Below are 25,862 nucleotides of genomic sequence, written 5' to 3'. Positions count from 1 at the left end.
GGTCGTGACGCACTGAGTTCACCATCTAGTGCGGAGCTAGACGCGCGAATGGTTGGGTCACGTGTACGCAACTTGTAGCAGAACTTTGCCAGGTTGTGAAGCAAGTTGACTCGTGTTCTTTTCTTGCAAATCAGTCGTGCAGATAAAAAGGGGAGCATTGCCTGCATTGGCAGGCTACAGCATTGGCAGGCTACAGCATTGAGGGCGCCCAAGGAAGGGCGTTAGGTGGGCTCAAGGCAACGACGGTAGAAGCATCATACATAACCTGGTTAAGCTACCCCGACACACAGGCTGCAATCCACGATCCAACAGAACTATCACTTGGTGCAATTCAATATCAGCTTACTTCCGACATGACTACCTCGAAGCCTCTAGAGTACTCGGCTGATTTGCAGGAGTTCGCCATTTCTGCACCAGAGTACTTGAGCCAACATCCGCAGCACGATGTCCTCGTCACCGGAGCAGTAGTGTTTGACAAGGATGGCAAGCTTCTGCTGGTACAACGTGCAGCCGATGAGAGAGCGTTTCCCGATTTCTGGGTAAGTTTGCTGAGGATAGATGTTGCTTTTGATTGGCACTGTCACATGCCAAGTGTGACGAGTGGAGATTAACACAGAACAGGAGATTCCCGGGGGCAAGGTGGAAGATGACGACGAAACAATTCTACATGGTGCGGCGCGAGAGTTGAAGGAAGAAACGGGACTTAGGGCGACGCGGGTGCTAGGAAAGGTGGCGCAGTTTACATTTGGCGACGAGAAGCCCGGTCGGCCGACGACTAGGTGGTTGAAGCTCATTTTCGAGATGGAGGTGGAGCATGCTGACGCCGTCGTACTTGACCCGGTGGAGCATCAGCGGTTTGTGTTTGCTTCTGAGGAAGAAGTGGTCAACGACGGAGCAGGCGATATAGTGTTCAAATACATCAACGCAACGAACAAGGCGGTCAAGCTGGAGGCGTTCAAGCGCAGAGAGGAGGCCCAGCCGTCTTGATCGGTGTCGACTGTCATTTACTAGCGGATGGGTGAACTTAGTATGTGATCCTTCACCCAGGGGCCGCAGCATGTGATGGCGGCCCCGTCGATAAGCGACGGGACATGAGTAGGCAGGCATATATGCATGGAGACAATGGCCTGCAGGTGCATGCTTGGACGGCGCTGGGCGGGCGTACACGACCAGACGGTGCATCACAAGCGCACTGAGTGTGAGTGAAAGCGGCCAGGCATGTCTCCGACCTGAAACCCATCGCACGCTTATGTAATTGCGAGGTCGATTAGGAGGACAGGCAACACAGAGTATGTAAAAAGCACAGTCGCGTGTGTGGCAGCTGTGATCGATGCTTTTGCCGCAGACTCCCGTGCACCCCAGCGCCCGCACTAGTCGCTACCTACCGCAGAAGACGGCGGGCGAATCACAACCTCAACCCTCGACGACAACGCTGAGCGAGAACGAGACGGCGACGACATGGCGGCCGAGCACTCCTTCATGGCCTCCGCAGTGCCCGCAGTGCCTGCAGCGCCGCAGCCGCTCGCAGCTCAGCCCAGCAGTAATGCGTCTCCGTAGGTGTTGTCGCGCGCCCTTCGAGTACCGCATGCTCATGACTACATAGGCCGTCCGCAACACCACAGTCGCAGGCTGCCTCTGCCTCTGCCGGCCCAGGACATCCCTCGTTCCGGCGACAACGCGCCAGCCGGGCGTGCGAAAGTGAGTGCAACCCACATCTGCGCAATCCCCTGACGCGCGAGAGAAGATGCTGTCGAGGTCGGTGGGATAGTTGGTTGGGAGGGCCTGCACGAGCCTCGGCACCTCGGTCAACCATACAAGAGACGACGAATGCTAACCACGACGCATCGCAGCATGCCACGCCAGAAAGGTGAGCACTCGGCCGCCAGATCTGCCCCGCTGCCGCCACTAAGCTCATGTGTACAGGTTCGATGCGACGCTGCCTCGCTCGGCATTCCCTGCACCAATTGCACCGCCTTTGGCATCGAGTGCCGCATTCCCCAGCCTAAGCGCAAGAAGACACAGACGGCCCGCGCAAAGGACGCTGAAAGGTACCATGACTGCACCCCCCCCAACCATCTACACATAGACCTGCCTGTACAAGCCTGACGCTACACCAGTGAGCGAGGAGACAGCGACGACCGCTCCCCAGCGAGCACCTCGGTCGAGCCGCGCGAGAGATCAACCGTATTCAACGCCGAAGATGGCACCCCGTCCACCACCGTCTCGCCTGCCTACGCCGCCCAGCAGGCCACCCATAATGGCACCTATGTGCAGTTTATGAAGCCAAAGTTTGCCAGGGCCCCGATCAAGGAAGCCGGCCGCGTGGCATATCTGGGCGAGTCTTCCAACCTGTCGCTACTTGTCCACGACCGCTACGGCACCACCGATGTCGTCCACTATCCCCTGCCCGAAAATGTGCGAGGCGCAAAAGCAAGAGTTAATGAGATGGACAACATGGAGATTGAGATACTACACCAGCGGGGCGCCTTCCTACTCCCCCCGCGCGCCCTGTGTGACGAACTCGTCGAGGCCTTTTTCAAATGGGTAGCTCCCGTCGTTCCCGTTATCAACCGCAGCCGCTTCATGCGCCAATATCGCGATCCCAAGAACCCGCCCTCGCTTCTCCTGCTGCAGGCCATACTTCTCGCAGGCTCACGTGTGTGCACAAACGCACAGCTAATGGACTCTAGCGGTTCGACAACACCCGCCGCAATGACCTTTTACAAGCGCGCAAAGGCCCTCTACGATGCCAATTTTGAAGACGATAGGGTCACTATTGTTCAGGCGCTCATTCTCATGGGTTGGTACTGGGAGGGACCTGAAGATGTGACCAAGAACGTTTTCTACTGGACAAGAGTGGCAATCGTAGTAGCTCAGGGCTCAGGCATGCACCGAAGCGTCGAAGGCTCGCAACTATCCCGATCCGACAAACGCCTATGGAAGAGGATTTGGTGGACATTGTACAGTCGCGACCGTTCTGTAGCTGTCGCACTCGGCAGACCAGTGGCCATCGATCCCGAAGATTCTGATGTAGAGATGGTCTCAGAAGATGACTTTATTGACGACGAGGCGGACCACCTTGCAGAGTACCCACCCGATCCGGTACATGTCCAATTCTTCATCAACTATGTCAAACTGAGCGAGATTATGGGTTTGGTGCTGTCGCAACAGTACTCGGTCGCGTCAAAACATCGCAGGTCGAATGCTATTGACCTCACTCACAGCGATATGGCTCTTGCCGATTGGCTACAACACTGTCCGCCCGAAGTGCAATGGGACCGCAGCCGTCACCATTTCTGGGCTGCCTTGCTCCATTCCAACTACTAGTGAGTTTCTCCACTACATGTAAATGACTTAGTCTAACACTAGCAGCACTACTTTGTGTCTTCTGCACAGAGCACACATGCCGCCGGCAGGCTCACCAAAGGCCAACAATTTAGACGGTTTTGGCGAAGAGCATGCCTACCCTTCAAGAAATATTGCATACCAAGCAGCTGCCATGATTACTTCAATTATCGAAAACCTCCGAGCTCACGACGAGATACGGTATACACCGGCATTCATCGTCTACAGCCTGTTCTCGGCGCTCATCATGCATGTATATCAGATGAAATCCTCAAACAAGTCCATCGTCTCGGCGACGGAGCAGCGACTGCAGATTTGTCTAGATGCTCTCAAGGAGGTCTCAAAAGTCTGGCTTGTTGCAAAAATGGTCCATACTTTGTTCGAGTCCATTCTTGGCAACAAGCATCTTGAAGAGCGTTTGCAAAAAGCCGCGGGTAGGAATCATAAGAAAAACAAGGTTCCTTCCGCGCCACCGATACCACCGCCACCCCCAAAACCCGCCCAAGAATCGTCTAAACGCAAATTTGATGACATGGACTTGGGCTTTCCAGTCCCAAGCGGCCCTCCCGCGGCACAGGTATCCTACGAGCGATCAAGACCACAAACTCCCGCAGTTACACCTTCTCGCGATTTGCAGCCTCAGCAACAGATACCCCAGATGAGTACAGGATCACCGCAAATGAACCGGCAAAACCAAGACGCTTTCATGGGACCATCACGATCGGGAACACGCCCCACAACCCCATTCAACCCATCATATTCCTATCCTGGCACCCCGCCAGATCTCTTCCTCATCACCCGAGACACGCCAAACATCAGCCAGGAGGTCTGGCAGAACTTCCAACCAGATCAACTGTTCCCTGCTGATACTCAAGTCAATTTCCCACAAATGTCGCCAATGCAGAATCACAGTCTTGTAGATCCTGCGTTAAGTCAGCCCCAAAACATGTCTATTCCCCAGCATTCACAGCAGCAGGCCGCAGGCGGTCAGCAGTCGATTTCAACCGCACCGGCCAATGTAGGCATGCCCTCTGGGTACGAGAGCAACAATAATCAGGCTTGGCAACAGCAGGTGGAAATGATGTCTCAAAATCAACAACAGCACGGCGGACAGGACGACGCTTGGAGCAATAGTTCTGGGGGTAGACACAATCCCATTGTGCCTATGAGCCTGAATGTAGATGACTGGTATGTTGTGTTTCTGATATTGTTCTTGACTCCACTAACGTTCTGGAAAAGGTTCAACTTCTTTGGTATCAACGGCGAGACTGATATGTCACACCTGTTTCAACAAGGTCCTTCATAAACCTTTTAATCATATGCAGCATATTGTGCATTTTCGAGTTGGCGTAGTAGCTAGGCGCCATTTTGCAGGAGAAAGCATCTAAAGGCGTTTAACGAGTCTGCATCCTATGGATGCGTTTCTTCCTAGTCTGAACTGTAAATGTAGCTAGGATAATCTGTATACCATATTGAAACAACCAATTCATAACATTTAAGCTCATCTGGTCACGATCAAGTTCTTCATGTACGTCTTGTCTACGCACCACTATTTGATATATTGAAAGCTTGGCGTCTGGTTGGGCATGCTCAGTATATTCTAGTAGGATTCAAATGCTATAATGATGTTGCGATCCGTGGTTTTTTGTTCAAGTGCTCGCCTAGAGAAGAATGCATCGTCCCTGGTTGGGTTTGATACGATCTACCAACTTCACCTGACTCGATAAAATGCCAACACGCCCTTAAATTAATTAATAGAAACACACATACTACAACGAACCTTCACCAACATTTGCAAGCTTACAGGCCTCAGTGCTCGATACTTTGCGGTCGCGGCGGATGATCCACCGGTTGCCGCTCCCCGCATTTGGTGCTAGACCTAATTTGGCCTAGAATACTTTGGCTTTCGGAACCTCCAACATCATGCACGCGAGACGGACCAGAATAACGTGAGCCAGACGCATCCACGCACACAGGTGTTGGCTAGCAATACTGGAATCAGGTTTGTGACAATTTCTTAGCGCACAACTCTTGTCGTTTCCCTTGCTCCCCCTTAATCTGTAACGCCCGAATTGGAGTCGCACCACGCCGCACGTCGCAATCGAGCTACCGTCATTGCGCCTTACGGCCTCACCCACGAAGCAGTTGCATCATCACCTGTCCCCTTTGTCGCTGCTATCACCGCACGTGCTTTATAAATTCTCCTACCTCTGGTATTGTTACCTGCGGCGCAGCTTAAAGTCTAGTATTTTGATAACACCATACTGACTTCCCTCTCACTATAGATTAGAGTCTAAAATCGTGACGACGTACGTCTTTGGCGATGTTTCAAGCACAACAGAATCAGGGCCGTGGGGCTCCCCTAGGCGCGAACCGGTTACAAAACGGAAAGATGGGTGAGAGTGCTCTTGAAGGGACAGATACATCAGTAGGCTGACCTCGGTTTGCGGGCAGGAGGCGGGTCTCAATGGGGATTTGGAGCCCCCATGGGCGCACCAGGACTATCAAACGCGCAAACAAGGACAAACAATGGCGCCATGTCAAGCTTTGCGCAAGCAATGGGTGGTTCACAGCCACATACGCCGCTGAATCTTGAGTAAGCCTACCTTTACAACGGCAAAGAAGACACAAAAGAACTGTGGGGCAAGAGGAAGCCTGAGATGTGGACTATGATGAAATATGAGAAGCACGATTTGGATATTGACAATTACAGGGAGTTCCCCTCGTTATCAGGTGCACCGCAAACGCAGCAAAATACATCTGCGCAACAGATGTGGGCAAACCCGACGCTACGAACAACACAGCAGAATCAGCAAAACACGATAGGAAGGCCACAAGTACAAGGCCAACAGCAGGGTCAGGGACAAGCTGGGCAAGCTTCAAATCAGCAACATCAGAACCAGGGCCAGGATGATTCGTCGCAAAGCCAGTTTTCGGGAGCCGGCGATGACTACCGATTCGGCGGACAGGGGGGTGTTGGTCAACTTGGAGGCGTCCAGCCGCAGACAGGCAACATTGACGAGTTTCCACCGTTAGGTGGCGGTGGCGGCGACATTGCCCCAGATCGAAGAGCGGGGTTAATACAGAATGCTGCGGCATTTGGGGCCAACGCGAATGCTTTCCCAGGGCTCGGGCAAACACGGAATGGCCTTTCAAGTCCGACGGACAGCCAGCAAGATCGGGGCATCAATCCCACTGTAGGCGGAAGAGGGCTTCCAGGTGGAGGTAGGCAAATGCAAAATCGTATGCAAATCCAGTCACTCACGCAATCAGCATCGCGAACGCCATTCGAGAACATGCGAGCAGGCAACCCTTCAGATGTACGTGCCTTGTGCGATGAAGTAGCACGCTAGCTAACAATATGAAGAGCAACCAACGGACAACCCAGTCCGGCAACATGTTCTCCCTGGGCCACCAGATAGGAATGCGGAGTGGTGGTGACCTTGCTCCGGGCGCTCAACGGGCTCAGCAAGGCCAGTTCGAGCAGACATTTGGGGCTGATGTTATGGGCTCACCAAATGCTCAGAGTATGCCACACAAGAAGCTATCCGACATGACCGACTCAGAACGATATGGATTGCCTGGGCTTTTATCTATGATTCCGATGGAGAGTCCTGATTACTCCACCCTAGCCATGGGCCAAGATTTGACTGTTCTGGGCTTGGATTTGAGTCGGCCTGAGTAAGTGCCTTTTCACGCATTACATATTCTCGCTAATAGCGCCTCTAGCAACTTGCCATTACATCCAACATTTGGTTCACCCTTTGTCGAATCAAACGTCAAGCCAGTAATACCGCCAGATTTCACCCTTCCAGCAGCGTACACGGTGACAAACGTGCCGCCACTTCATTCCAAGATGACGAGTTTCTCAGCAGAGACTCTTCTCGCCATCTTCTACCAGTACCCAAGAGACATCCTACAGGAAATCGCCGCACAAGAACTATACAACCGCGACTGGCGATGGCATATCAAGCTCCAGCAGTGGATGATGAAAGACCCAGATCTCCCAGCGCCCATCCGTCTCTCACCAAAGGAAGAACGCGGCTGGTATCTCTTCTTTGACGTCAACAACTGGAGGAGAGAGAGGGTGCGTAATCTTTGTGTCTATTTTGGAATATCTATATCTGACATCAAACACAGAGAGAGTTCGAACTCAACTATGATCATCTCGATCAACGCCACGGCAGCCCTGCAATGACGGGACAGATGTAGGGACCCTGTGACGCTCAACAGGCAACAACTGTATAGTTATGATAGATGTAGCAAAGGGCACGGGGCTACTCTGGTGGGGGGGAGATTTTGTAATTGCTGCATTGCAAAGAATGAGAAGCTCCTGATGTGCATGGTCCGGCTGTTCATGATTCGATTTGTATCTTTCTGCATGTTTTGTTGTGATGTGATGTGATGAAAACATCTCAAGTGACTGTGCATGCACCTTTTTTTGTTTTGTTTCTCAAGCCCGAGATATCTACAATATTTGATCAACCTTTACCAGTTCAACATCAACACTGCTTAAACCTTTTGCTACTCTTTTTTTTTTGCGCCTCAGCAAACTTGCTTTATTACTACAATTTGGGTACCCGAGTATCACATCCTTTACACTCAAACCACTCTGTCGACATCACCAAGTATATTCATCCACCAACACCGCCTCCGCCACGCTACGTCATAATCACTTTATCTATACCTCAACTCATCCATCTCAAACAGTCAAAACCCCTTCCTTCCATCACACTCACCGCAATGGGATGCGTGCTACCTACCTAACGTCAACCCTGTAACTCGCGACTCTAGAGTTGGTATCTTGTTGCATATTTGCGCGATGGTAGTAGGTGAGAAGGTAAGTGTTTGACAGAGTAAACTATCCAGCAGCGAAGTTGTATATTCTTTCTGTTCTAATTTCGAAAAAGAAAAAACGGCTATGGCAAAGGTGAACCTAGTTCGAGGTATCTACCAACATATGCTTGTATTGTAAATCTTTTCCTTCGGGGCACGCGGACGCGCGGGGGCCAGAATATACCGTGCTGTCACACTGCCTACTTTGCCTATTCACTGAAGAGGGGACGGAATGGGGGCTCTTTCAATGTACGGTTATCATCTTGCTGTAGCCCGCTTCATCGATATAAGGGGCTGCTGCTCTTTTCAATGGGGCTTTTAGACCTAGTAAATCCTATCGCCTAGACTCCACATGTCCTTGGAAAGGGGAGTAGAGTGGCTAGAAAGAAGGGAGAGGGGCAAAGAGACAAAGTGGAGAAACCCAGACTATGTGCCGTAGCTCAAAGAGTACAGGATACACACTTAAGGTACTTTAGTTACGAACACAGCGGCTGAAGCATTTGAGCGGGAGACTATGCGAAAGAAAAATGGCAAGTGAACTACGCACTTGTGCTGATTTCAGTGTCAGATAATTTAAAGGGTAGATCAGGCCACAGCAGAAAGGTCTTGTGACTATACTGGAGTCAAAGATGTCGAATCCTCCTTGCACATTCTCTGATGAAGAGGGAAAAAAGGGGGGCACTATGGAGACCCTGAAATCCAATACTTCAAGGCGCTCCCCATGACCCACGCGCTTCCAAGCGCCATTCGTAGCAGCTTTCTTAGGCTGGCTGCTCACGATACCCCAACGGGCGCTATCAGCATGCAAGTAAGAGGCGACATATCGTCGGTATGAATAGGGAGCTAAGCTCAGAGCCGTATCTGCCTGTCATGCTGCTTACGCCGCATGAGATATGTCTGCCAAAGTGTTATGATTTCTGATTTTCTTCCCGGTCCTGCAAATAGTATGTTGTGAAAGGTGCTAGATGATCATATCACGACAGACCGATAGACCGGCAGGCAGATGGGGCGGGAGTGGGCCTTTGCATCGTGCATATCCCAAGAGACAGTGCCGACCCGTCTTATTGTCTTCTTTTTCGGAGGAAAAAAGTGGAAAACGAAGGAAAATCCGTACCCGATCATACAGCGAACAGATCATGCGCCAAGAATCTTTCAACGGACGAGAAAAAAAGCAAAGTGGATTCTGGCATGGTAGCATGTTCATATACCGTAACTGCACGTTTGATGGATGATAGGAGAAGAGTTTGCCACCGCCGTGTAGTCATTAGGTTTCTTTGACACCCGAAGTCTCTAGTCGCTAGGCAGTCATTCGGATTGTTGTTCAAGATCCTCGTTTGAAAATCGGACACGAGAACCAAGTATGACGAGATTCTGCAGCATGTTAGGGTGGCTAACATATCCAACGGTCGGGTCTCCATGGTACGGACATCAGCGGAGACGCCGGGATGGGTACAAGTTGCGAACGACACTCTCTTGAAAACTGCTGACAGTCATAGCTTCGGAGGTACCTAGCTGAGTCGGAAATTTCCCAAACGCAAGGCTTATTGGTATGGACAAGGACCAGGTTTCTGCACTCCCTTCTCATCAAGTCGGATGGCAAGAGTAATGGTTGGTTCCTCTTACGATTTTGAAGATAATCTTTAGAACAAAACCCGGAATGACCGGCAGTCGGTGCGTTGTCATTGTTTGTTTCATTGCTGCAGCCGCTGCCTTGGCCAATTTGGATCGAAAGGATTACGACAGCTCACATTGACGGCATGTCTAGTGACAGCTGTTGTGTTCAGCTGACACAAATCACGAATAGCCTGCAGTTTCCAGGAGTAGATGATGGTCTGGCATTTGGTCCAGCTTATTTCAAACGGCGGTCCAACGAAAGTGTCCAACGACAACGGGGTGGGATGAGCATTAGCCATGATCCAAGTTAGCTGCACTCGGTGGGTATAGTCGATACCCACTGGATAGTCACTCGAGGCAAAAACAATACTTGTTTGGGGCGGGGTTGGCGTTGTGGAATCAATACAGCATCTGAATGTCGCGGAACCGTGGCGTCGCTGATTGTCCGTCCCCGGATTAAGGGATTTAGTGTTCTAACACTTTTGTGGGGAACAGGTGTATCTTGTGACGGCTCTCGTGTTGTGGTCTCTCTAGAAGCCGTTTTTTTAGGCTTAGACTTGAACCACAGAGGAACGTGACTTGTGTGGCTAATCACATCTCGTAATGAACTCCTGACCGGTGATGTCCCGATTTGGGAAGGAAGGAGCTGTTCCCATTCATAGCCGCATCATTGGCTTCCACAACATCCGCACAGACCAATCGTTCTTGAAGTGAGCCGGCAGAGGTGTGACTATAGAGTGTGTTTGTCGTACGCGTAGATCTCGGGAAGTGACCGAAATTAGTGCTCAAAGGCTGTAGGCACAGCCTGCTTGCTTGGGTATCGAATTCGGCTTTTTGGTGCCCTCTACTTGCTCAAGAAACTAGGACTAGATTGAAAAGCCTTTGTTGTGAAGTCTTGGCTGACGTGTACGAGAGGCAGAAAATCGTACGTTTAATCAGAGAAGCCCTCTGTACGTCGTGTAGGCGCGGCGCTGGGATTCTACCTATCCTAGATGTATATATCCCCATCGATAAGTGGTTGGAGGGGCTATCGAATTTTCTTTAGAGCACCAATTAACAAGGTGTTTGACGGTGATTTTGTGATTGTGCGGATGCTATCGGCCGCCCCGTACAACGCCAACGTTCGCTACCGAGCTGTGATGCTGCTAGCCAAACCGAATTTCATATTAGTATGAATTAAGGAAACAGTAGCCTTGGACATTGTGTGATACTGACATGCCAGAATGCTAATCGAAATCTCAGTCTCTTCGGCTGTCGAAGACACGGATGCCGTGGCAATCTGGTTGTGCAGATCGGCGCCTTGCGAAACACCAATGGGCATTGCAAACAAAGGGTACAAGAGCGTTTCTAAGCCAGAAGTCGAATCAAAGTAGGGTTTGTCGCCCCCTAGCGACTCGGGTAGCCGTTGGCGTAAGCTGTGCTGGTTCAACAGTTCCACTGGATCCGTTGTGCGAGTCTTCGATTCGTAGAAGATAAGCGGTTCGCGCACTTAGGCTAGCTGCCATCCTGTAATCGAAGTCGATTCTAGTCTCGTGTTCTCTGCGCAAAATGGGCTGATCGAGGAACGCGCTGAGGGTACGACAAGACAAGCCCATAGCGGTATCACCTGTGCTCGCTCGCGCACGAGGTAGAGAGGGAGCCCATGTTTGCAAGAAAACAAGTGAGATGCGTATGAGTTGGCTACTGCTTCACTCCTAGAACTAGCGAAATGCTAGCTCAACTACGAACGGTCCCCGGCGCAATATCGGCGTGGGTGCTGTCATCAGTCGTCGCAAGTCCTTCATCAAAGAAAGGTTTGCGTCGGCGGGTCCGATGGCCAGGCCCCTTCAATTTAGTTGACAAATCTACAGACAGGCTATCCAATCGTAATACATTGTCCCAAGGTAAGCAAATTTGGCTTCATTGTTGTTTGTAGACGCTGGTTTCATCGTCGATAATTCATACCATTATGGAAAGATGGATTGCTCAGTTCAAGCAAACATCGACCCAGGTTAGATTTTTTCGGTCATTTGATCAGGGAGACCCGGGATAGCAGTGCTTGTGCAACAGCTCATACGCAATAATCAACAGACAGCAATTACGCCAGCGTGGCAACCATGCAGCGTCCAGCCTTTGTCGAGTCGGCTGAGACAATCGAGAAGAGTCTATGATGTTTTCTGGTTTTCCGACAATGCATTTGAGGCGGCTGCAGGCCGCCATGAATCTGTCGATCATGGCCACTGCTTTGAAGCCGGTCATGAGTGTCATGGGACAGACGGGAGGCGGCAGCTGGCTGTGTCTCGATAGTAGACGCCGTGCAGGGCCGTCGAGTGCTTGGTGACGTCCAAGTGCACAGTGAAATCTCTCGAAGGGGTAACCTCCTGAGCCTTCTCAGCCACCGTGTTCATCTTTGCTTTCAACGGCTGTCGTGCTAGGATGCAAGAGATGCCATGGCAAGTGCCGAAATCGCCAGGGAGAGCGCGCACAAAGTGCGGTGAGGTGCTCGGAAAATAAGCGGCAGGCGTGCCTCTGCATCTCCCCTCGGAGGAGGCGTCAGATGACGGACCGGAAGTAGAAATCGAAGAGTAGGGCCCGGGGACAATTTCATGTTGGCTGCTGCGGCAAGCCTGGCAGCCTGCGTCCCTCACTCGAGAAGTTGATGACAAGCTGGCGATTGGATCAGGGTGGACATGAGCCTTTTACCTCGAGGCAGGGAATGCAATGCGAAGAAGTGGGAACTCATGGCGCGTCAGCCCCCATGGCGTGGTGGACGGCCACAACGTGCAAGGCAGACACATGAACGCGAGGGAGCATGGAAAGTAAGATGTCGTCCCACAAGCATCGGCCGTCTCCGTCTGGGCTTGGGCCAGGAGAGGGCCTCGTTGTGTCGAGGCTGCTGGCGCTGTAGCGTACATAGATACTTGGACACGCAGACACGATTGACGGTTTTGGGGGGGGGGGGGGGATGGGAAGTTTGCGAACGAGTGTCGTACGACGGGAGGGCAACATGTGCCAAGAATGTACTAGCACCGAAAGAGGAAAGTGCGGGTACAAGCGGGGGGAAAGGGCAGCCGCGGGAAGGTGCACGTCACCACCGGGCGGTCCTTCCCGATTCCCTGCCCTGTCCTGCCGTCTCTGCAGGCCATGGCATGTCATTGATGCCTTGGTCGTTCGCTCGTCCGCCCACCCGCCTGGCCTGTCCATTGCCTGTTGCCTGTCCGTCGTGTCGACAATCCAAGGGAACCGCCCCCGCGGAGGGCGATGGCGGCCCATCGCTCTCTGACCACCACTACCACCGCTGCCCCTACCATGCCCCCAGTCTCAATATGCTGTTCGCCGCGTCCATCTCGTACCGTAGCCCGACAAGCAGCCGCTGACACTATGTGACTTACTGCAGCCGCTGGGAGCACTGCCTGGCTCTACCCGCTTTCGGAGCTTTGCGCAGTCAACCACCCACTATGTCGGGTCGGGGTGTGAGCGCTTGTGTGTGCATGGGTGAGGGCGCGGTGGACAGGGAAATGGACGCTGGAAGCCTCTATTCTGGCGCTGCGAGGTGCTCTAACCCAAACATCTAGGCAATGCAACACCTGCGCATCGCTCGCTCGCCGTGGCGCCCGTGTGTGGGTGTGGGTGCGTGAAAGTGTGTGTGTGTGTGTGCGTGAAAGTGTGTGCATGTTCCAGCATTCTCCTCCTCTTCGTCATCTCCAGTCACTTCGAGCGGCTCCCTCCAGTCCAGGTAGTCTTGTTGCGCTCGCTCTCTGTGACAGGTAGTGGGCCTGAGCCTAATCCTACTCTCGCTGTCTGGTACTCTCCTTCACCCTCAACCCGCGGGACGACCTGTCGTCTGCCAGCGGCTCTCGGCCCGTGGCGCTCCCAGCTGCGCCTGGATTGGGCCTCTCCACCACCGGCTGCTGAGTGGACGCCGCCCGTGACTGATGATCCAATGCAGCGTGGCTGTGGCAAGAGTGAGGGCAAACTATGGTCACCTGTCTGTCCCATGGGTTATTCTGGGCGGCTGGCCCAGAGATGAAACATCGACGACCCAGCACTACGGTCGTTAACCTGTCGTGTCGAGTCGGGCCCCGATCGGAGCATGCTGTTGTAGTCAATGTTCCTGCATCGCTGCACGGAACTGTGATGCCTTTGCTGGCCAAGCCAATCGACGGGCCGTGAGGCGGTGGGCCAGAGAGCAGGGAGTGCTACGCTCAGCGAGGGCCAGAAGTCTATTCGAGCTCTGTGAATCTAGGCATTGGCGAAGACGATCCCTCCCTGGCTTCGGAGATATTCACTCCCTGCTTCGGGAAAGGCTCGTTGCTGCAGTTTGCAAATGTTACCGTGGTGCTAGAAAACGGCCACCGTCTGAGCAATACGGATGATTTGCTTGGGGCTGAATCTTGATCCGGCACGCCTACCATGCATGCCTCACGCCCATACTCACTTGGCAGGCACTTCTTCTTTGAGCCAGCAGATCCGTCATGGCCCTAGTCTGCTTCTACCCCATATCGAGCTGTAGCGCTGTCTCCCTGTCAACAGTACTTCTACTGCCCGCTCTTATTCGGCGGCCTTTGGTATCCTTGACATACCCTTCCCATATCCTATCTTGTCCGTCATCGTTCACTTCCCCGGACCCACTATTTCCAGCAATCTCCTCCAAATCATTATCTTGACACCACAAACCGGTACCCTACCAGCCTCATAGATCACGGGGCTGTTAACCCTGGTGAGCTTGTGCAACATCCCGAAAGCAAGAGATGAATTTCGAATAGAGAGCACAGGGCATGTATGCTTCAACCCCTACACCGTACAATTCTTACGCATACCGAGCCAGGCTCGTATCCACTACTACTTGACCGTGGTATTGTCCTTGTTTGTCCAAGCTATACTCGATAACTTTCACCCTGGGGTAGACAGCACACGTTTTGTCTGTCGACGATCAGCGCGGATCCCGGAGTTGCCTGTAGATTGCTCACTCTTCGACTACAAGCCAGCATTCTTGTGGCAATAGCCACGATTGAACACCAGCCGACGCCACATAGTCTTTTTTGGAAAACGGCTGCATAGCCTGGTAAGTTCGAAACCGTGTGGCGCGACATACGCCTTGACTCGACTTTGCGAGATTGACAGTTGATAGTATACAACGTCAGAGTGGTCCCCTTCCCACATTTGTCACCACCAGAAACTTCTGGCATCCAACGGCGGGGCTACAATTTGTACCTGTCTGTGCTCTGAATTTGACATCCCGGATTCCTGAAGAGTACGGGAAGAAACAAAGCGCTACTGTGGGTCTTTCACTCTGCGGAGACAAGCCGTTCGACTCTCAGGGCGTCGCGCAGCCGCTGCGAGTGACATCAACCCATACTACACTGCATCACACGTCCCTCAGAAAACCAAGCCTGTCGGTCCATCTTCTCCTCCACCGTTGCCACGGCCAGCGCATTGACAAGACGAAGCACTGGGGCCAATACAGGCGTTGCAGTATCTCCGTCATCAAGTTGAGCGGCGCGTCCCTCGCAAATACAAGGTGCAAACCAACGGGCGCACTGCGGTGACTGCTCTGATTTACTGCACTCTACCCAGGCCGAGCATCAGAGTCAACAGAGCCTAGCTCCCCCAGTAAAGCGCAGCGGCAGCTAATCGAGGATCCATTCCACCCTTGTGCCGGCTAAACCACAGAGATTGCCTGAAGCGAACCAACAGCGGCACGAAACGAGCTTGCCCGGCTTGACCACCATCCCGTTTCAGCAACCCTCTCGCAGCCGCCCCGGCGCGCCGAAACTTACCATTAGAACCGCTACGCAAGCCGCTGACTCGCTTGATCGATCCGCATCTTGGGCCACGGTGCGAAGCAGTTCGGCCGTAGCGGATTTCTGTCAGCATCGAATCCTCTCGCCACTGCCGGCGCCATTGGATTGGACCCAGTCTGTCGGGATTCCGGTGCAGAATTTCCAGAGCAGAGAGGGCGGCATTAGATTGAGTCGCTTGCAAGGCACATTGCCCCCCCACGGGCTCTCTTCGGCATCGACCATACATAGCAAAGCGGCAGTGCGTCGATTGCTCAATACCATGATGAATCAAGGTAAGTTAGATTCACACGTATTTCCAACCCCCCATGCAGCATATGGACAAAAAAATTGCCATCCCATCATCTCATCCCTTTCCCTCAGTCGTTGGCCCTAAGCGCTGCACTCGTCCAGCAGTCACCTTGCGCCCTTCTCCGCACTCTTTCCACGCCCGTCATTCCTGCATTCACTCCTATATTGCACCACGATACGTCCAGTGCATCAGCTGTTCGCCGACCCCTCTTCTCACAGCAGCACGCTACGGACGTGGTATTTTGCCCATCCGTACAGCCTGCTCTTGCACGCTTGCTCTGCCACCCGGTTGCCGTGCCGCGTGTGCGACGGCGTCCCACACGTGCCCTCATCTATGCTCGATTGCGCACCTGTGCATGTTGCCCGTTGTTGTCACACGTCTTGTTCAACAGCACACTGTTTGGGCGAAGTCGATTGGCTGACGTGCAGGATAAGCAGTGCTGCAACCACCGCCGTCATTGGCATCGGAAAACCCTTTCTCTTCGGAGGAAGGGTATATCGATCATATTGGCGCGCATGCACATCATAACTCATTCGCAAGCGTATCCGGTCAGTTCAGGCGCGAGCCAGTCCTGACACACCCAGCAGCCGGTCTCCACCAAGGCTCGATCGCAGGCTGCTACGGTACACACCGTCCCGACAGTGCGTAAGTATGAAAGCTCTCATTGGCTGTTTTCTTCCCGTCTGGCATGGCAGGCTCGGTGGTGTTGCCTAGCCCTGTGGCCCCCGAACCTGCATCCCTCGACGCCTCTCTTGCCCGGTGCAGCCCAAGCGTAGCCTTCCCCTACTCCGAAACAAACACGTCGTCAATGTCCTTGGTCATAATCGCCGTCGCACACGTATCAGATGCATGGCATACTCGGTCTTTCCAACAGGCCGGTCTGTCGTATTGATCACACGACAAATCTTGCGGTAATGTCGTACCGCCCCTGGCCCGCTTGACGACTTAAATCGTGCCACCCTACCGGCTGGTTACACATGGTTATCGTTGGCATCGCTCTGGTCAAATGGCTTGTTTTGTGAATCAGACTGACTCGTGCCTGTAGCTATCAGACGAGTGCGGCTCTCTCAGATTCAGGGTCTGCATCGATTAGTACTTCACCTAGTTCAACTGCTTCTTCGGCACTAGCACACTCGTACGCAACCTTTCCGCACACGGTTGCAACGACTTATCCCAACCATTTCCCCCTAGTGTTCAATCCTGTCTGGGGGAACAGCAGCAGCATGTCCTCGACTCGACGACTGTAAGTATTTCAAGATTTCGCACTCGAGCGTGTGGAACCCGACGGGCATGCACGATCGCTGACGATTACATGGTAGAAATGATGCACCGTCCACAGGCATGTTACCCACAGCAAGATCACCGGGGCTAGGCCACTCTGTGTCACCGTCCATGGGTTCATCGGCGAGAGACAACTATACTACAGGGACATCTGCCATGCATAGATATCCACACACTCTGTCCCCTCGCTCCGATCTGTCCGGCTACACCTCCCAGCCCGACACTCCCAGGAGCGTACTTCCGACAACCATGCCGTTAACTACTTACAACAATGGCTACCATGTGAGTGCCTATGTATCGCCCACCGGTTCAACTGAATCGCCGCCGTTCAATGCACAGTCGACCTGGGGCACAATCGTCTGCGAAGGTACCACGGTGACACCCACCCTCGACGCCAAGATCGAAAAGGGCTTCTTCTACTCAAGCGACCACGTATGGACCTGCTATCGGCGGAACTACTTTGCTGTGAACGTGTCGTATCAACTCTCGCCATGGACTCCCAACGGACGTCTGTACCTAGACCAGAACAATGGCAATCAAAGCGAGCAAATACAGTCGATGGCTGTTTCTCTTGGAGCTGCCGTAGACGGAGCATCGGGAAAGACGATTGAGCTGATTCAGCATACTCCAAAGCGCGACAAGGGCCCTCAGCTAGCCATGAAGAAGGAGCCGCTGGCACCGACGCCACCAGGCAAAAGTCATGAGCACGGTAGTTATGCACTAAACAGCTTCCACCAAACCTCGGCAGTAGTAGGCCCTCATCTTCCGCTGCAAAACGAGAACGAGTCGTCGCAGCAATACTCTCCCACAAGCCATGGTAGTAGCAACTACCAGCATTCGTTTGAGCGCATCCAGTTCAAATCGGCAACAGCCAACAACGGCAAGCGTCGAGCACAACAACAGTACTACCATCTGATTGTAGAGCTGTGGGCGAATGTACAGAAGCCGCAGGAGGATGGGCCAAGGTGGGTCAAGGTGGCAGCCCGCTTGTCCCATCCGGTCGTTGTCCGGGGACGGTCGCCCAGTCATTACCAGAACGAAGGCCCGCACAATGCCAGCACATCCAGAGGTGCACCTGGCTCAGGCTTGGGTGGCAGCGGCCATCATGGGTTAGGGTCTAACGGCCGCACGTCCTACTCAAGCTACGGCAACGCCATGTCTGGTAGTGGTACGACAGGCATGGGCGGGAGCATGTATCGCGGCAATACATACTCGCTGGACCCAAGTCCGGTTGGCAGCCATTCAATCAGTTCGTCAAGCTCTTTGAGTGGGGGAAACATTCAAGGAATCGTCGGTGACCAACAAATGGTCGAGGATAGTGACAGCAAGATGATGGAACCGCCGCAAGACTACTCGTACTACCCAGCTCCCATCTACGAGAGTACCCCAAGCAAGTTTGAAGGCACACTTCCGCCACCAGATCGCAGGGTCAAGGAAGAATATCCTAGTGCTGCGTGGCAAGGGGGAGGGTGTGGCCGATTCCAGGGCATAGAAAGCAGCCGGGGCTATTACCCTGATGTCCAAACGCACACATATTGAAATTGCGGAGTCTGTGGCGGCTTTGTTTGTTGATGTTACAGAGCGAGGATGGCCTGGCCAAGACAAATTGGATGGATTCCTCTCGCAACCGCCCCGCACTTGGACTACACTCGGAGCGAACGACACACAGACTGATGTTATGCACACCACGGCCGAGTATAGATGGGCGGTATGAGAGGCGTGGATGTTACATTGCGCTCGACAAAGGCTGCATGGGGGTCAGGCACCAGCATGCTGGCCGCAGTGCAATACTCAGAGTATTAGTACATTTGGGACACCTGTGCTCAAAATGCTTGGTTGTGATACTGTCACTGGTGACGGGTGGGCCAAGCGCTGTAGCTGCAATGGGTATGTGGTGAGTGGCGCCTTGCTAGCTTGCTTTTGCTTCGTTCTTTTCTCTTCACACACACATACACACACATCCCTTATTGTTAATCATGTACCATGTCGCGGTACTGACCCCCTCATGGCACGACGAAAGCACGATTTCATTTCACTTTTCTTGTTTCGTTTCCGGGTACTATCTGCAGGTTCATGTTTTCTTTTTTTCTTTTTTACGATAGTCGGTTTCGGGGTATAAAAGAGGTGTGCAAACAGGTGTTCAGGAAGACGCAGGCATGGGTACTGGGCACTCTCATGGTTATGTATGTGCATGGCGCATGAGGGTTGAAAAAGCATCTGGTCTTCCCCCTCTTTGCCCGTTTTGGCCGTTTCTGGCCGGGCTGCTTGGGTATGTGTGCCGATGGGCTTTGAAGACATGTCGAGTTAGGGTTTTGTGAGTAATGAATGGTTATGACATATGTTATTCAGGGCTGGGCATTGAATGTGGGGGGAAAGCAGACGAGAGAATGGGAAGTGCACGCGAAGGCTGATGATGGCGGCCCCTTGTCTGTTGTGTATGATTATGTAGCGTCCTAAAAGCTTTGTGGTAGTTGTGCGAATGCAGGCGGTCCCAGTTTTGTTTTACGGTTCGGAGCGCAGTTTTTTGCTTTTTGTGAAATGTTCCGCGACATAGTGGACATGGTAGCGAGAGATGGTGAGGTGAGGTTCTTGTAGGCTCTAGCGCTCCGTCTCTAGCGTGGGGTCTTTCCGCCTTCCCCCCGCCGTACATCCGCTCAAGGATCGGCGGCAGCGGCCAAAACTTTGACGGGACCAGGACTGCGCGGTCTCGGCCTGCCATACTTGTCACGTCATTGCAACCTCCATCACCCTGCCCTGCCCTGCCCTACCCTGTCCTATCCTGTCTTGTCTTATCCCCATTCCACAGCACTTTCTCTGCTGCTCCCCCAGGCACACCCGCCCATCGCCACCATGGCTTGGTACGATCAGGACAGCTGGCTGACGGCAGCCTTTGCGCCACACCCCACGACCATAATCGTCACGCTTCTCGTCGCCCTGTTGCTACCAATACTAGTGCATAGCTTTCTCTACAGAAAAGCTGCGGCTGCTGCCCAGCTGCCCACCTTCCTGCTCGTCGGCCCGAGCGGAAGCGGTAAAACGGCTTTTGCGACTCTGGTATATATACTTTCCCCCCGCCACTGCCAACGCAGCCGCAGTGCATGACCAAGCCCATGGCTAACCCAGGCCCCCTTCACAGGCTGAACGGAGTGCCTCGACCCAGACACACACATCGACGACCCCCCTGAGCGTCTCCGCCCTGCTCCCAAGCCCCCACACCCCCGCATCCTCGCACTACCGTTCCCCAGGCGACCCAGCCTACGAACGCTCGCGCAACTTCCGCCTCCTCGACACCCCCGGTCACGGCAAACTGCGCCACCACGCCACCTCGCAACTTGCAGACCCAAAGAACATCCGCGCCATCATCTTCATGCTCGACGCCGCACAGCTAGCTGACGAAGCTGGTCTCACCGAGGCGGCAGAGTACCTCCACGACGTGCTTCTTTCTCTGCAAAAACGATACACGAACGCTACATCGAGCAAAGGGCCCAAGGAAATCCCCGTGCTTATTGCAGCGAATAAAATGGACCTTTTTACCGCGTTACCGGAGCATCTGGTTAGAAATTCGCTTGAAAAGGCTATTACTGAGATTAGGAATAATAGGGCTAAGGCGCTGAGGGATGGTGGGGCTGCGCTGAGTGGAGGCGAGGATGAGGTAGATGAGGAGAAGGAGTGGCTTGGCGAAGGGGGCGAGGGCGCGTTTAGCTTTGAGCAAATGGGGGAGAGTAGGACGAGTATCGAGGTTGTGGGCGGGAATGTGGTGGGTGGCAAGTCGGGGCCTGGGTTGGATGGGTGGTGGAAGTGGATCGCGGAGCAGCTTTGAGCATTTCATATATTTTTTTGAGATGTGTGAAAGGAGATGGGATTGGGAGGGGTTTTTGCAATGCGGAGCGTTGAGTATGCGTTCATGTATGTGTATATAGATGGTTAGTTAATACTGTTAATTTTCATCTTCTAGGTGGATTTACCACTTTTTTTTGCAAGCAGGAAAAAGGCATTGTTCAATATTACTACAAGGTTGCGGATGTTCCCTCGGCAATATGTCCAAGTTTACTCTCGACTATTTCAGTATTTCAAAGTTAAAGAGGCAAAGTACGATTTTCTATATGTCATCTTTGATATATTTGAGGAAAAGCTTAGGATGGCATTAGCCAACGATTGGAAGAAAATATCGAGACTGTCCATGTATGGGTGTTTCCTATGGATGGTTGTGTGTAGTTTTTTTTTTACCTTTGTATGTCATGTCTCTTGCTCTTGCTCATTTTGTTCCAGGAATACTTGGGGAAGGGGGAAGGGGTCCTGAGTAGAAAAGTGGTGGGCAATGCCGGGAAGGTGATGTGCCCTGTCTAAGTATCCGAAATATGTCAAGGCATACAGGAGAGCACCCAGTGGTGATTTCCATGTCTTCTCTCTCTCTCTCTCTCTCTCTTCTTTCCTTGTGCCATACTAGGCCCACTGGGACTTGTGTGCAGATGTTGTATTCACTTCCATGTAGGTACTGTATAGTTAGAGTAAAGTGATTCAGTATTGCCATTAATGCTTGTGAATCAATTCGAATATTTGAATTTGTTGAGATGGAAAGGCATCAGGGAAAGTGGACACCTGGAAGTACTTGCCGCTTTGCTCCAGTGCTCTTGGTACTTTTTTAGATATCCAGATATGCTGAATGCTTGTTGGGATCTCGCAGCACGGGGGTGGAAGGCGAAGGTGTGTATAGATGGAAGGCAGAGATGTGCATAGGCGCAAGCGGTGTACGATAAATTGACTGCCCTCCCCCCTTCTCCTCCATTCCTTCTTCATCCTACTCTTCCTCATACATCTTCCTCCCCAATGTAAGTTCATCAACCTCTAGACAAAGTTCCCTCTCTTGCCTTGTCCTTTCCATCACCATCTGCTGACACCTCTTGCTCCAGGCTCATCCCACAGCCTTTGACATCATACTGTTCTTTGGACTTCAGAATGGCCTGCGGAATGCTGCCGCAGGCTCGATATCATCACCAGTCCAACGTGTTTTCTCTCTCTTCAGAACAACCGGGATGAGACCACCCACCACTTATCGTAAGACGACCCGCACTCGTTCCAGCATCCCACAACACCCACCATCCTATATCAGCAAGTCCAGATAGGGTAGGGGGTATTGGGGTTCTGAAATGACGTGATCAGGTATATTCAAAGGTAGGGATAGTCACCCAGTGATATGTGGATTCGATAACCCCCCATATGCCGAGAAATTTACACACTGAGGGGTTGAGGAGGGTGTGCCCTAGATATGTACCCCCCCCCCTTTCCCCCAACCCCGTTGATGACTAATAGAAAAGAACAGCGAATGGGGCGGTCTGCTTGAGGGGACTTGGGGTTTTATATTGCACAGCATTTCCTCCCTCCCCTAATCAGTCAAGTGCGACGCACGCGCAGGCTGACCCAAAGGAATTGGGAACAGGTTCATTCCACTGGTCGAGATTTTTCGTTTCGTCAAGCATGCTTTCGATACCGCCTTTTCGTTTTCATCTTGTTCTGGGTTTGGATACACAGGCGGTGGTCCGGGTCACAGAGTTGGTGGAATATGGGGGATACCAGTGCGAAGGAGGTTGAGGCGGGGTTTCCATAGGCCAGTGAGAGGCTTTTACATGCATACCATGGTTAGGCTATATATAAACATGTTCGAATGCTCTGATTCGCCTCACTTCGATATTCAATGATTGTGATACTCGTCCCAGGCTGTGCATATTTACCATGAAGTCATTCATGATTCGTGTCGGGATCCCAGCATAGTTCCCCTTTTTTTAACTGATAAGGTGGCTGATTTGCTCCACGTATTGCATAGCGTGAATTTGAAAGATATACCACGGTTAAACCTGCCTTGGAAAGAAGCCATTTGGAGGTCGCATCGGTTATACTGTCGACTTTGATTCCAAGCGATTGTCCAAAAGCGGCGACAGAAATCCCAAAAAGAACGAAACGGTCAAAATTCTCCGAACATGCACAGATTCGGTGCCAAGTGTATGCTGTGGCTGTGCTGCCTATCACGTGTCGGGAGGAACTGCTAGCGGCGGGTATTTGCGGGTCAACTCTCTGGCTTGCCGGCTAACGCAACTAGGAGCGTCTGGCCATAACGTAACTTTGTTGCCTTTTGACGTGTGGGTACTCGTCTTTTTCTTTTAATTCCACGCAAAACTTTTCCTCTCTCCACCAATTCAACTTTCACACCAATATATCCAGAGTGCTCTTGGAGAGCACGACAACCGCGAAAATGTCTACCAAAACGCGCCCCGCCATGCCACCCGTTGTCATGAACAGCATCATGGAACAAATTGGGAATACGCCACTCGTCCGTCTGAATAAAATCCCACAGTCGCTTGGCATCCGAGCTACGGTTTACGCAAAAGTTGAGGCTTTCAACGCTGGTGGCAGTGTCAAAGACCGCATTGCCCTGCGCATGATCGAGGCCGCAGAAAAGTCTGGTCGCATAAAGCCTGGTGACACACTCATTGAGCCTACCTCTGGTAACACTGGTATCGGACTTGCGCTAGTCGGAGCAGTCAAGGGATACAGGACAATCATTACTCTCCCCGAGAAGATGAGCCCGGAAAAGGTAGCAGTGCTCAAGGCGCTTGGCGCTGAGATTATCCGCACGCCCACCAGCGCAGCGTGGGATAGCCCCGAGAGCCACATTGGTGTTGCGCGAAGACTAGTCAAGGAAATTCCCAATGCGCATATCCTTGATCAGTACTCGAATGTCGATAACCCGCTTGCTCACGAATGCGGCACCGCTGAGGAGGTATGGGCGCAGACAGAGGGCAAGGTTACTATGCTTGTTGCCGGCGCTGGAACTGGAGGCACAATTACCGGTCTTGCACGGGGTCTGAGGAAACACAAGCAAGACGTCAAGATTATTGCAGCCGATCCTCATGGAAGTATTCTGGCGCTTCCCGCAAGTCTGAACGACGAGCATGTGAATGAGGGGTACAAGGTTGAGGGAATTGGATACGATTTCATTCCTGATGTCTTGGAGCAGAAGATTGTGGACAAGTGGTACAAGACCGACGACCGATCTTCTTTCCAGTATGCGCGCAGGTTGATCGCTGAGGAGGGTATCCTCTGCGGTGGCTCTTCTGGAAGCGCCATGGCAGCTATGGTTGAGGCGGCTCGGGACATGAATCTGACTGAAGACGATGTCGTGGTTGTCATACTACCCGACAGCATTCGCAGCTATCTCAGCAAGGTACGTCGAAATCTAGAATTTCTACGATTTATCTTTACTAACATACAATAGTTTGTCGATGACGACTGGCTCGCTGCCAACGATCTCCTCCCTCCTACACCTCCACACTCACCTGACTCCAACGCACACCTCCGCCGCCTCTCCACCAGCAAGAAATCTGATCCCTTCCATGGCGCCACCATTGCTTCTCTGCGTCTCAAGCCCGTCACCACCGTCGCCGCAAACTCACCTTGCAGCGAAGCCATAGAAACCATGCGCGAAAAGGGCTTCGACCAACTGCCCGTAAGCGTATACTCCTCATCCGGCAAGGCCCGACTAGTCGGTCTAGTCACTCTCGGTAACCTCCTCTCATACATTGCCGCCGGCCGCGCCACACCAAAGTCGCCCGTCGAAGACGTCATGTTCGATTTCCGGAAGTTGAACGAAGTCGTCAAGGACCTCGGCCGTCTCTCCCTCGACGGCGACAACGCCAAGAATACGCAAAAGGGCGGCAAGAAGGGACGAAGAGAATTTGTCGAAATCACAAAGGAGACTACTCTGACCGACCTTAACAAGTTTTTCGAGTGGAATAGTGCGGCAGTTGTTACTGAGCAGGTTGATGGTGAACACAGAGCTGTTGCTGTTGTTACCAAGGTGGATTTGCTGACCTGGATGGTTAGGCAGGGTGGTGCTAATGGAGCGTCGAATTAGATTTGCATGGTTTAGATGGATATCTGGAGTTTTTTTTTGGGAAAATGGGAATACGAAGATATGTAGATACGGCATGATTTAACAAGTGTGTCTATGGGTACTAGACGTACAGAGACTTCAACGTCTATGAATATATTTGCTTGTTTTGGGGTTGAAAAGTTATTCGCGGCAAGTGATGATGCTGGCTGTGTGAGTTGGGGTGAAGTATGGTGATATTTAGAGAGTTTTTACATATGTTTTCTCAGTCATGTCATCGACTCGTTTCTAAAAACATTTTGAAGGACTTGGTGGTTTTTGGTGTTCCAATCTTCATCATATTCGATGTCTACCATGTCGGGACCAATGTAACGTGGAACTTTGCTAGCGTGCAGTAGGACCAATCTAGCTCTGTAGATTCATGATATTCCATCAATGAAAGTTAGTGCATGGTTATTGACGGAAAAATAGTATGCAGGTGTAATACACTACGACTTCACTTAGCGCAGCCTTCCATGTAGCAATATGTTCATATTGCTTACTATTTTCTATGTACTTCTGTAGTTCACTATTAGTTTCAATTAGCATCGCTTAAAAATACCTTTTTTATTATTATTAAAGAATTCTTGAGACGAGAACAATGGAGTTGGTCACCTGACGTTGCTATAGCACTACGCCGCGGAGGAGGGTCACTCATTCGATTGTTGTCCAGACGGGCCAACAGCCCCAAGCATTTCGACGCACATCAATGTAGTAATCTCACAATCCGATCAACAATGATCGTGTGCTCCCGCTGAATACGATACAAAAAAAAGAATGAACGTAGAGC

At 52.2% G+C, this 25,862-nt stretch overlaps 7 protein-coding genes across 7 annotated transcripts; all 7 read left to right on the top strand.

The window, feature by feature from the left end:
* Positions 1 to 128: 128 nt before the first annotated feature.
* Positions 129 to 1,014, top strand: COCSADRAFT_38019 (uncharacterized protein). The gene is made up of 2 exons (XM_007702860.1): positions 129 to 539; positions 622 to 1,014. Exons 1-2 carry the CDS (start codon positions 354 to 356, stop codon positions 985 to 987), a joined length of 552 nt encoding a protein of 183 aa, XP_007701050.1. The 5' UTR covers positions 129 to 353; the 3' UTR covers positions 988 to 1,014.
* Positions 1,015 to 1,385: 371 nt separating this feature from the next.
* COCSADRAFT_191370 (uncharacterized protein) lies at positions 1,386 to 4,848 on the top strand. The gene is made up of 7 exons (XM_007703187.1): positions 1,386 to 1,553; positions 1,604 to 1,698; positions 1,851 to 1,867; positions 1,924 to 2,048; positions 2,118 to 3,326; positions 3,373 to 4,533; positions 4,585 to 4,848. Exons 1-7 carry the CDS (start codon positions 1,459 to 1,461, stop codon positions 4,649 to 4,651), a joined length of 2,769 nt encoding a protein of 922 aa, XP_007701377.1. The 5' UTR covers positions 1,386 to 1,458; the 3' UTR covers positions 4,652 to 4,848.
* Positions 4,849 to 5,300: 452 nt separating this feature from the next.
* On the top strand, positions 5,301 to 7,714 carry COCSADRAFT_38016 (uncharacterized protein). The gene is made up of 8 exons (XM_007702859.1): positions 5,301 to 5,347; positions 5,631 to 5,741; positions 5,800 to 5,941; positions 6,059 to 6,570; positions 6,619 to 6,665; positions 6,713 to 7,026; positions 7,075 to 7,432; positions 7,486 to 7,714. Exons 2-8 carry the CDS (start codon positions 5,669 to 5,671, stop codon positions 7,555 to 7,557), a joined length of 1,518 nt encoding a protein of 505 aa, XP_007701049.1. The 5' UTR covers positions 5,301 to 5,347; positions 5,631 to 5,668; the 3' UTR covers positions 7,558 to 7,714.
* An 8,123-nt stretch (positions 7,715 to 15,837) lies between these two features.
* COCSADRAFT_27584 (uncharacterized protein) lies at positions 15,838 to 18,687 on the top strand (the record flags this gene model as incomplete). The annotated part of the gene is made up of 4 exons (XM_007702757.1): positions 15,838 to 15,850; positions 16,305 to 16,512; positions 16,913 to 17,110; positions 17,187 to 18,687. 4 exons carry the CDS (start codon positions 15,838 to 15,840, stop codon positions 18,685 to 18,687), a joined length of 1,920 nt encoding a protein of 639 aa, XP_007700947.1.
* Positions 18,688 to 18,779: 92 nt separating this feature from the next.
* COCSADRAFT_338050 (uncharacterized protein) lies at positions 18,780 to 19,434 on the top strand. Its single transcript, XM_007703186.1, has one exon. It carries the CDS (start codon positions 18,872 to 18,874, stop codon positions 19,265 to 19,267), a length of 396 nt encoding a protein of 131 aa, XP_007701376.1. The 5' UTR covers positions 18,780 to 18,871; the 3' UTR covers positions 19,268 to 19,434.
* A 390-nt stretch (positions 19,435 to 19,824) lies between these two features.
* Positions 19,825 to 21,178, top strand: COCSADRAFT_120229 (uncharacterized protein). Its single transcript, XM_007703185.1, has 2 exons — positions 19,825 to 20,202; positions 20,285 to 21,178. The coding sequence occupies exons 1-2, from the start codon at positions 19,999 to 20,001 to the stop codon at positions 20,966 to 20,968; spliced, it is 888 nt and encodes a 295-aa protein (XP_007701375.1). The 5' UTR covers positions 19,825 to 19,998; the 3' UTR covers positions 20,969 to 21,178.
* Positions 21,179 to 23,311: 2,133 nt separating this feature from the next.
* COCSADRAFT_38012 (uncharacterized protein) lies at positions 23,312 to 25,278 on the top strand. Its single transcript, XM_007702858.1, has 2 exons — positions 23,312 to 24,367; positions 24,419 to 25,278. The coding sequence occupies exons 1-2, from the start codon at positions 23,396 to 23,398 to the stop codon at positions 25,055 to 25,057; spliced, it is 1,611 nt and encodes a 536-aa protein (XP_007701048.1). The 5' UTR covers positions 23,312 to 23,395; the 3' UTR covers positions 25,058 to 25,278.
* Positions 25,279 to 25,862: the final 584 nt, after the last annotated feature.

This window comes from Bipolaris sorokiniana (genome assembly GCF_000338995.1).
Source record: "Bipolaris sorokiniana ND90Pr unplaced genomic scaffold COCSAscaffold_9, whole genome shotgun sequence".
Lineage (NCBI taxonomy): Eukaryota > Fungi > Ascomycota > Dothideomycetes > Pleosporales > Pleosporaceae > Bipolaris > Bipolaris sorokiniana.
This window is presented reverse-complemented; position numbering and strand designations above follow the sequence as displayed.